This window comes from Nelumbo lutea, chromosome 1 (genome assembly GCF_056320005.1).
Source record: "Nelumbo lutea isolate HS-2025 chromosome 1, American lotus-T2T, whole genome shotgun sequence".
Classification (NCBI taxonomy): Eukaryota; Viridiplantae; Streptophyta; class Magnoliopsida; order Proteales; family Nelumbonaceae; genus Nelumbo; species Nelumbo lutea.
In genome coordinates this window covers 35936858-35947193 of record NC_142684.1, presented here as the reverse complement: position 1 = coordinate 35947193, position 10336 = coordinate 35936858, and the positions used below count along the sequence as shown (strand labels likewise).

At 37.2% G+C, this 10336-nt stretch overlaps 1 protein-coding gene across 4 annotated transcripts; it reads left to right on the top strand.

Annotated features, from left to right (window-relative positions):
• Positions 1 to 345: 345 nt before the first annotated feature.
• Positions 346 to 7914, top strand: LOC148874269 (putative galactinol--sucrose galactosyltransferase 1). 4 transcript variants are annotated; one of them, XM_088961602.1, is made up of 14 exons: positions 346 to 1373; positions 1634 to 1843; positions 2049 to 2308; positions 2416 to 2506; positions 3652 to 3700; positions 3807 to 3898; positions 3969 to 4076; positions 4165 to 4299; positions 4479 to 4880; positions 4981 to 5122; positions 5214 to 5281; positions 5376 to 5510; positions 6884 to 7098; positions 7308 to 7914. In XM_088961602.1, the coding sequence occupies exons 2-14, from the start codon at positions 1653 to 1655 to the stop codon at positions 7682 to 7684; spliced, it is 2265 nt and encodes a 754-aa protein (XP_088817728.1). In that variant the 5' UTR covers positions 346 to 1373; positions 1634 to 1652; the 3' UTR covers positions 7685 to 7914. The 4 variants fall into 4 exon arrangements, with proteins under 4 accessions (XP_088817728.1, XP_088817726.1, XP_088817729.1 ...); XM_088961600.1 differs by having other exon boundaries at positions 6884 to 7101; XM_088961603.1 differs by having other exon boundaries at positions 354 to 1344.
• Positions 7915 to 10336: the final 2422 nt, after the last annotated feature.

The following is a 10336-nucleotide window of genomic DNA, read 5'->3' as shown; positions in this document are numbered from 1 at the left end:
CCATGGCAATCCACCAATAAACATTTATGGTGATGGTTTTATAGACCTAAGTTGGCGGTTTATGACCTCTTGTATAGAGTTTCTTTAAAGAATGAAACGGGTTACCACAATTTTTATGCTAGGGGTTGATTTTTCTTTCTGAAGAGAATGAGGCCCATGACAAGCATTTTATAAGCAAACAATCTAATAATGTTATTCATTCTTGCACAAAATGAGTAAGAATTGAAAAAAAAAAAAAAACGAGGTATAAAGAAGTAAACCAAACATGACCTTAATTGATGCTTAAGCGGTAGTCTTGTGATACCGACAAGATTCAAAGCGAGTAAGAGGACATAAGGGAGAATTCTCTTTCAAATGGCATCTTCTTGGGCTGAATGGACTACCACCCGTTTAGTTGTTCTTGGTCTAGAGATGACTTCAACCTCCTTGAACTTTGAGACCAAGAAGAATCCTTCTGATAATATCGCCAAAAATGAGGAGCAGGGAATCGTCAGAGATGTCTCAAATTCTCAGTGTTAGATTGCACATCTTAATCGCTTCTTTACAATCACTCCCCACCATTATTTAACTCTTGTGAATAGAGAGAAACAATGTAAAAATTTGGCTTCCCCAAGGAATTTGGTATTCGTCTCTAATACATTATCGCTATTGTAATCACCCTTCTTCTTTCATGCATCATGAGTCATGATAAAGCTTATCACAACATTGGAATGTATCTTAATCTGAAAACACAAATAAAGATGGTCTTCAGCCATGTTAGGATTAATACTCTGAATTATCGATTAATTAGTATGGCGATCTAAAAAATAATTGAGAAAATATGTGAATTATAAAGAAATAATAAAAGGAAAAGTGAAAAAGTAAAGATGACACTGGATTTAAGTGATTCAATCAAAGTGACCTACATCCACGGGAGAGGGAGGAGAACTTGTTTTATCACAAACTGGCCATCTTAATAGTGCCGATATGCTTTTAACGAAGCTTGACGCACTCCATGGCATATGCTGCAAAGGCAGAGAAACCAGTAGATAACAATATCTGCAACAAAATTGAATGAGCACAAAGTGTTCACTGCTCAGTGATTGACAAGAGGAAACATCTGGATGGACTCCGACAAATGTGTTTATCACTCAAAAATTGTGGCTCTCTCAAATTTATTCTCTCCGTATAAGAGTTCTCTGATGCTCACTGACCACCTTGATCTCTCCCTGGAAGCTCCTTTTATAGAGAAGAAAGTGGGTACGTGGTCCCTGAATTTCAGCAAGATGAAAGGGGTGGAGCAATTAGTGGACTGTTGAATTACTGAGCCACACCAAACGTCAACAAGCCATGTGAAGTTTACAAGTGCGTGCCCGTCAAATTATAATATGAACGTAACCTCTTTAACCTCTTTGAGTTTTGTTTTGAGATTTTCTTGGTTTTGTTTTTCAGTGTTCTGTTGTTTCCTCTTTTCTTTCTCATGGTTTTTCATTTTTAGTTTGTTTTGTTTATTTTTGCAGTTTCTGGGTTCTTTGAGGTTCTTTAGAAGTTTTTCGATATCTTTGCTCTGCTTTTTTTTTTGGTAAACTGTTCATTCAGTTAATGAGAAGATATCATTCTTTTCCTGTTTGGAATTTCGATTTGGCTGTTGTAGGTTTGTTTAGATTTACAAAATGACTAGTGGATCTGGGGTTTCTGTTGTTGATGGCAAGTTGATGGTTTTGGGAAACTGCATTCTGTCTGATGTTCACGAGAACATCGTTGTAACTCCTGTCAGTGGTAATGAATTCATTAATGGAGCTTTTATTGGCGTTACATCTGATCATAGTGGGAGTCACCGCATTTTCCCCATCGGCAAGCTCAAGTAAGTTCTCAAAATTTCTAAGTTACAAGGAAGTGTCTTTCAGTTCTCCCTTTTCTTAATTTGTACCTTCAATTTAGGAATTAGTTCTAATTAGCTTTCTGTCATTTCTTGGTTGATCTGTAATATCAGTAGACATAAGTTGTATGTTTATTGTGGTTTACTGGATTCGTGCTTCTCTGTTTTGATAATCGTTTTAAATTTACAGGGGATTGCGTTTTATGTGTCTTTTTCGCTTCAAATTATGGTGGATGATCCAGAGGATGGGTTCTTTGGGCAAAGATATCCCATTCGAGACGCAATTTTTGATTGTTGAAGGACATAATGGTTCTTATTTTTGTGAGGAAAGTGAAGATCAAGTAGCTGAGTCTGCTACGTTTATTGTTTTCTTACCTATTTTGGAGGGAGCTTTTAGAGCTGTTCTTCAAGGGAACTCAAATGACGAATTGGAGATATGTTTGGAAAGTGGTAGACATACGAATTTCAGATTTTGACCTCCTTGTTCTCGCTTGGAGTGTGCTTTATGTTTGTGTGATGCTGGTATAAATGTAAAATGTTGGTTTGGTACCTTTCAGGAGACCCTGCCATTGATGAGTTTGAGGGGAGCCATTTGGTTTTCGTGGGAAATGGATCAGACCCTTTTGATGTCATCACAAATGCTGTAAAGTAGGAATATTATTAATTCATGAAGCATGTTTAAAATTTAAATTTTCACTTACCTCTATGTAGCATCTTGAGTTCTGACTAGATGCTAATATTGTCCATTGATCATGTCTAAGAAATTATTCGTATTTGGAGTTAGGTGAGATTGTACATCAGAACCTTTTTTTTTTCTTTGCACTAGCCATTAGAACATTAGTTCATTAGAATTTAGAAAATGTCCCAAACTTGATACTCTTTTCTTTCTATTCAGCATCTTGTTGTTTGATGGAATTAACTTGAAACTCTAAATGAGGAGAATAGATATTAATTGCTATGTATTAGTTCAGATATGAGCTTGGTAGCAAGATTAGATCAAATTAATAAGATATCTTTTATGATAGAAACTTATTTAGATTTGAGAACTTAGAATTTTTTTTTTCATGAATGTGTCCCTTGATAGAGTAGAAAGACAAAAGGCAAATCAGGATTAATCTAGCTGATTACTTGGTTGAATTCCTGGAGCTTCACCAGAAAAACAACAGCTCAAGAGTATCTTATTGCATTTGCTTGTTTACTCAGCTAACAAGGGATTGGATGGATATCATAGATCTTGTTGGAGCCTTTCATGCTTGGTCTTAAATGTTAAATTTGAGTTGATTTGGATTTAGGCAACCTAATATGCTGTCTCACACTACTGGATTGGTGCATAGTGAAATGATGGGATTGTATGTTTTAGGTTATAGCTAGAGTGAGGCTTTGATCAAACTACAATAGGTTAATGTAGTGTCAATTATATAGTTAAATTCAAATCAGCACATAATATGATACTTCTAAGTTCTAACAATATTAAATGGCACAAATACCCTTGACATTACTTGTAACATTGGGCATACTAGATATAACCAAATCTGATGGGTTAATACTTAAACAAAACAAACCAATAGAGAATTAGTAGATTTTGGTATCTATATTAAGTATTTAATTTGCTTACTGCCATGAAATGGAGAGTGAATTTTGAACTGATATTATTGCTCTTCGTTTCTGTGTACCCTTCTTCTACCCTTTGATTTTGTCCAACCTTGGATCAGCATTGGCATCAACTCTGATCCAGAAGTAACAATAGTTATTTAAATTAATTATTGATGTATTTACATCTCAAACTTATATAGGGAAGTTGAGAAGCACCTACATACATTTTCTCATCGTGAAGAGAAGAAGGTAGTCTATTTTCAAGTAGTCTTAAACTTGCTTTGTGCATGAGGTCCATGTTGATGAATGTGGATATTGATATTGACTACTATTAATTACTTTTTTGTTATTTTAGATGCCAGACATACTCAACTGGTTTGGCTGGTGTACATGGGATGCATTCTATACTGATGTTACTGCAGAGGGAGTGGAGCAAGGGCTAGAAAGGTCTGGCTTCTAATTGCTGTGCTTCAGATATCATCCCAATGGTGGGCTGATATACTGGTGTTTCTTGCAGTTTAGAGAAAGGTGGGATTCACCCAAAGTTTGTTATAGTTGACGATGGATGGCAATCTGTTGGTATGGATGCCAATGGGATTGATTCCAATCTCCCATATGCAGCCAAGTAAGAACCCTTCTCAGAATCCAACCTTATTTGGTTTTCCATCTTTTCTTTCACATGTTATATATTTTTTTCACTTTCTTGCTTGCAGTTTTGCTAACAGGTTAACCCATATGAAAGAAAATCATAAATTTCAGAAAAATGGCAAAGAGGGCCTCAGAGAAGAAGATCCAGCAATGGGACTTGCTCATGTTGTTACTGAGATCAAAGAGAAACATGCTTTGAAGTAAGACTGCCTTTTTCAAATTATAAAGTCAAAGAAAAGGAAATTATGACTCAAACTTCTCCTACAAAAGCAAAATTTCCTCCAGATAAAATCTCAGTTTACTGTTTCTTCAATCCATATAATATCTTCAAGAGAAATTATTCCGACCATTCATCCATCTTCCTTCCAAACTTTTCCAGGTATGTGTATGTATGGCATGCAATAACTGGGTACTGGGGTGGTGTTATGCCAAATGTTACTGAAATGGAATACTATGAATCTAAGATGAACCATCCCATTCCATCTCCCGGGGTTCAGTGCTGTGGGGTTTTTAACAGCATTGCTGCAAATGGTGTTTCTCTTGTAAACCCTGAGAAAATTTTTAACTTCTATGACGACCTCCACTCTTATCTTGCATCATCTGGCATTGATGGAGTCAAAGTAGATGCTCAGAGCATCCTTGAGACTCTAGGAGTGGGCCATGGAGGAAGAGTGAAACTAACCAGGAAGTACCATGAGGCATTAGAAGCTTCAATTTCTAAAAACTTTCATGGTAATGGAATCATATCCTGCATGAGTCACAACACTGAGAGTTTGTACAGGTGCGCTCATTTCTTTTTAGTATTGCTTTTAGTGATTCTAATTGTCTCATTTTATACCCAAAGAGTTTTGATTTGGTATGATATTGCATTCTTGATATAGCTCAAAGCAGGCAGCTGTAATAAGAGCTTCAGATGATTTCTTTCCAAGAGATCCAGCATCCCACACAATTCATATTGCATCTGTCGCCTACAATTCTATTTTCCTTGGGGAATTTATGCAACCTGATTGGGATATGTTCCATGTAAGCTATAAAAAACCAATTTTCTGGTATCTAAGCTTCTAAAAGCCACATCAGTTGTTGGATTTTAACCCATAAATCGTTTTGTGGTCAGAGTCTTCACCCCATGGCTGAATTCCATGCAGCAGCTCGTGCTGTTGGAGGATGTGCTATTTATGTCAGGTTTACAACTAATTTAATTTGTGATAACTCTGGCCATTGACAATAGTTTAGTGGAAGGATATTTTTTCTCATGATGGAAATCCATTTCGTGCAGTGACAAACCTGGATACCATGACTTTAATCTGTTGAAGAAACTTGTGCTTCCTGACGGGTCCACACTGCGAGCAGGACTTCCAGGAAGACCTACAAGAGATTGCTTATTTTCAGATCCTACCAAAGATGGGAAGAGGTGAGCAAAAGTTATTTTACTTTACATGCATATAGTCATATGCATGTGCAAATTGGTCTTGTCATATTGATCATACTTAATTGCAAGATTAACTTGATCTAATGTAGAGAGAAATGTGACAATTGGCAAACCATCAGGTGTGCCTGATTAGATATTGTGCCTGGACATGGAAATCATGTTGGCCTTGAAGAGGCTGGACATGGAAGTGATAACTGTTGTGCATTGAAGGGACTCACCAAAACCGGAGATCTCATGTATGCATAAATAGGACTTACATACAAGAATTGAACACCAATTTTAACCCAAAATTAAAGCTTGAACTATTGGGTTGTGAGCCAATTCTTGTATATAAGTTCCCTGCATCTCCATCTTTTTCCAATGTGAAACTTTTCTTCTCACACACAGACACAGTCATCCCAACATCTCCCCTCATGTGTTAGTCTCTTCCATATTAACTATTCTGTACTCCTCCCTTCGAACAAAATGTGTTATCATATCACCAAGTTTGACACACACCAATCAAGAGCCCTTTGCTTACAACCATAGGGAGTCAACTATGAGAGTGCATTCCCGTGGATGGAGTCATTATGGAGACCATCCGCTCATGCCAACTACTTGACCATGGGTAAACCGGCGAAGCCATGGGAACTACTATGTGCATCCAACAAAACTTTTGACTTTGAGACCACCATTGTACATTAAGGGGAGTCTCCAAAACTGGGGAGCTCATGTACATGGACAAGAGTTTGACATCACCTTTATCCCAAAAGCTTAAGCCACTAGGTTGTTGACCAATCCTTGTATATATCCCTTGCATCTTTTATCTTTTTATAATGCAGGATTTTTCTTATACACTCAAACATGCATCCCAACAATTATCAATGTCATGAAGGCCAGGGTTGTCTATGCCTCTTCCCTAAACATGTATTTAGCAAACCCATGTGCTTATTAGTGTCAATAAACCTAGACTGGATGTCAACCTGCCAATGTTGGCAGATTGCAGGTAAACAGTCTGACTATTCAGGTCAACTTTTTGACCTGCTTGAAGGAAATATGCAAGAAATTAAAATCCAATAGAATTAGAATAAGGCCTTTTATCATGGTTATCTATGAGGACTTTGACCAGATCAATTTGGATAATCATTCATCTTGGAAGCGGTAACCTAGTATTTTTTTTTTGATCAGCAACAATATCAAATTTTATTACTTAGAAAGCGGTAACCTAGTATTGAGGTCAAAACAGTCCAACCATATGGACTGTTTGGTTCTCAAAGCACTAATGCTTATACGTGCATAATACAAACACACTCAAACTGGCTTGCACACACCCACACACAGGATTTTCTATTTAATCCACAATTGTTGCTATACAGTCTCATGAAGATATGGAATCTGAATGATTTCTCTGGAGTTATGGGGGTTTTTAACTGCCAAGGAGCAGCATGGTGTACAGTTCGAAAGAAGAATATGATCCATGATGAACAAACAAGCTCAATCACTGGGATTATTCGTTCAAAGGATGTTGACCACATACATAAAATTGCTGAGGAGGGATGGAGTGGGGATGCTGTCATTTATTCCCACTTAGGTGGTAAGCGTTGCTTGCTGAACTTGTATAATGTATCTTTATCATGTTTATGTTACTTGAATATAAGAAAATTATTGAATTTTGAATTTCAAACTAAACTCCTCTGTCATGAAAATGAATTTGAAATGATTGAAGTGAACCTCAGGTTTTTAAAGAAAAAAAAAACAAATTATTTAGTTTCCTAATTAATTTAGTCTGATATTTTGCAGGAAAAGTGATTTATCTTCCAGAGAACGCATCTTTTTCGATTAAGCTGAAATCCCACGAGTATGAAGTTCTTACAGTGGTTCCTGTTAAGGAATTGTCCAACGGAGCTTATTTTGCCCCGATTGGACCAATCCAGATGTTCAATCCTGGAGGAGCCATCAAAGAGTTGAGATATGAACTGGAAAGAAGTTCAGTTATTGACATGAAAGTTCGAGGCTGTGGTACATTTGGAGCCTATTCATCTGTTAGACCTAGGAGGATTACTGTTGATGCTGATGAAGTAGAATTCACATATGATGAAGGGTCTGGTTTTGTGAGCCTTGTCTTGAGAATTCCCAAGGAAGAGCTATACCAATGGAACATAACTGTAGAGCTATAAAATGGCTATACCAGCTACCCTTTCTGTAAGGAACTATTTTCTCAGTTAAAATGCAGATTTTCTGTTCAGCCAAAAAAATCCACTGTTCGGATAGTCTACATTAAATTATATTGTTCTTTTAATTGGGTGAAAAGAATGATTCAGAAAATGGTTTAACTGTAATTAGTAAAAAACAGTAACTTTTTAGCGATAGAAAGGATATGGATAGGGACTACCATGGCTCAGTTATAGTGCAGATCATTCTCATGCATAAGATTATGTAGATGATCATCTAAAGCACCTTGTTAAATTTAATGGGTCCCTGCCTCGCAGGGGCTGGAATGGAATTACGACATTGCTATTTACTACATTAAAAATGACAATGGTTTCTTAATAAGAAACCTGCAATTATAAGTACTCAATTCTTGAAACTCGTGTAAAGACTTAAAAGAGATCATCATGTGTTCATTTTTTAAATATTGATTCAGCAAAGCATCTCATATATAAGAATACGATCACATCGAGAACTCCCAGTTGACCCAAACAGTAGGACCATTCAGCCCGAGAACCGTCCATGCAACCAGTTTTGTTTTACTCTAAACCCAGTCCTTGGCAAAAAATCATTGAATCAATCAACGACCCATTGACCCAAGCAGTCGAACCATCGACCCGTTGACCCGTTTAAAGGTTTTTGTCCATTTTTATTTTTTAATTTTTTAATTTTTATTGTCAAAATAGGCCATCCATTTGAACTAGACAATCGAACCGTCAACCTAGAAACAGGTGGCCAGAAAGGTTCCGTTTCCGGGTCGTTTTTTCTAGATGCCAATAATTACACGAAATAACTTTATAGTCATAGTCATGGGAAGGGTGGACATTGCAAGGGATTCCAAAACCTTGAAAGATAAATCGAAAGTGACCTTAAACACAAAAAACTGGCGGTAAATCCACCAAACTAGAAAAGCCAAGGAAAAAAAAACAGAAAATCGACTCCAAAGTTCTGCTTTGAGACGAGCTAAACGTACATGCAATCAAAGAAAGAGAAAAAGCATATCTTCTTTTAAGAAAAAAAAACATTGCACAAGAAAACCCAAAGAAAAAACAAAAGGGAATAAATAAAATGGTGGTAAACCCTAGACCGTACATGCTCGAATAAAGCCAACAATAGAAGAAGCCTTTGAATAGTGAAAATCCAAAAGCATAAAAAACCATGGTTTTCGAACCGCCATTGACCCGAACGGACAGACATTTTGGCCCAGGAACCGTCCAAGCAATTGATTCCATTTTACCCCAATCCCAGTCCCTGGCCAAAAACCGTTGAATTGATCAATGACCCATTGATCCAGATGGTCGAATTGTCAACCCATTGACCCATTCAATGGTTTTTGACCGCTTTTTATTTTTTTTAATTGGGAACCGTCCAGGAAACTGGTTCCATTTTATCCCAATCCCAGTCCTTGGCCAAAAACCATTGAATCGGTCAATGACACATTGACTCAGGCGATCGAACCATTAACCCGTTGACCTGTTCAAGTTTTTGGCCATTTTTCATCATTTTTTTAATTTTTGTTGTTAGAATAGGATGCCCGTTCAAACCAGACGGTCGGACCGTTGATCCAAAAGCCGGTAGCCAGAACAATTCCATTTTTGGGTCGTATGAGTCACACGCTCAAATGATATAACACATATGATACTGCTTAATGGACCTCATACACTCAATTTTTTGCCCGCAATTTTTGTTGTCAAAATGGGCCATCCATTTGAAACGGATGGTCGAACCACCATTTTTTTATTTTTTTAATTGGGAACCATCTAGGTAACTGGTTCCGTTTTACCCTAATCTTGCACCCTTGTCAAAAACCGTTGAATCGGCCAATGACCCATTGACCCTAGTGGTCGAACTGTCGACCCGTTGGCCCGTTCATTGGTTTTTGGCCATTTTTAATTTTCTAACTTTTATTGTCAAAATGGGCCATTCGTTCAAACTGGACGGTCGAACCATCGACCCAAAAACTAGTGGCCAAAACAGTTTTGTTTTTGGGTCGTATGAGTCATACACTCAAATGACACAAAGATGGATATGGCACTGAAGAGAACGAAATGATGAAACAGGATTCATGTGGCACCCATAAAATTGACAAGGCTTACTAATTAATCAGGTGGTTATTTATCAAATTGGGGAATTTTGATTGGGCAAAACCCTTTCAACATCATGTCTTTCTGGCAGCATTGATTTTTCACACACACACACACAAGTAGATAGCAATTTTAAGTACATGTAACTTGGTATTGTAGGGATTGCGATGAGAACCTTGAACTACAAACATGCAAGGAATCCAAGTTGCGATGATAATTGCGATGGAACAAGACACAACGCTAAAACATCTGTGATAAACAAGACACAACGATAAAAATATCTGTGATAAGCAGCATGTCAGCACTAACTTTTGGCACGTATCCACACGCTTGAGCTTCTATATACATCTCTCAATGAAAAATGGTTAAACTTGACCTTTGAAGAATTTAAATGCGGAGTTGCAAAATGGACTCGACCATCCCTTTCTCGACTTCTGTCAAACAGCAGGGGGGCTGTGAATTCAATTTGACATACCTTTGATCCATACTTTTGATAGAATTCCTTCAATCAAGATGCTCTACTTGTTTCTTAATGCA

Excerpts from the sequence above, each read along its gene's own strand:
- LOC148874269 (XM_088961600.1), top strand. The coding sequence starts at position 1,653 with ATGACTAGTGGATCTGGGGTTTCTGTTGTTGATGGCAAGTTGATGGTT. Across the intron at positions 1,844-2,048 it reads TTCCCCATCGGCAAGCTCAA|GGGATTGCGTTTTATGTGTC; the intron begins GTAAGTTCTCAA and ends TTAAATTTACAG. Across the intron at positions 5,511-6,883 it reads CCTACCAAAGATGGGAAGAG|TCTCATGAAGATATGGAATC; the intron begins GTGAGCAAAAGT and ends GTTGCTATACAG.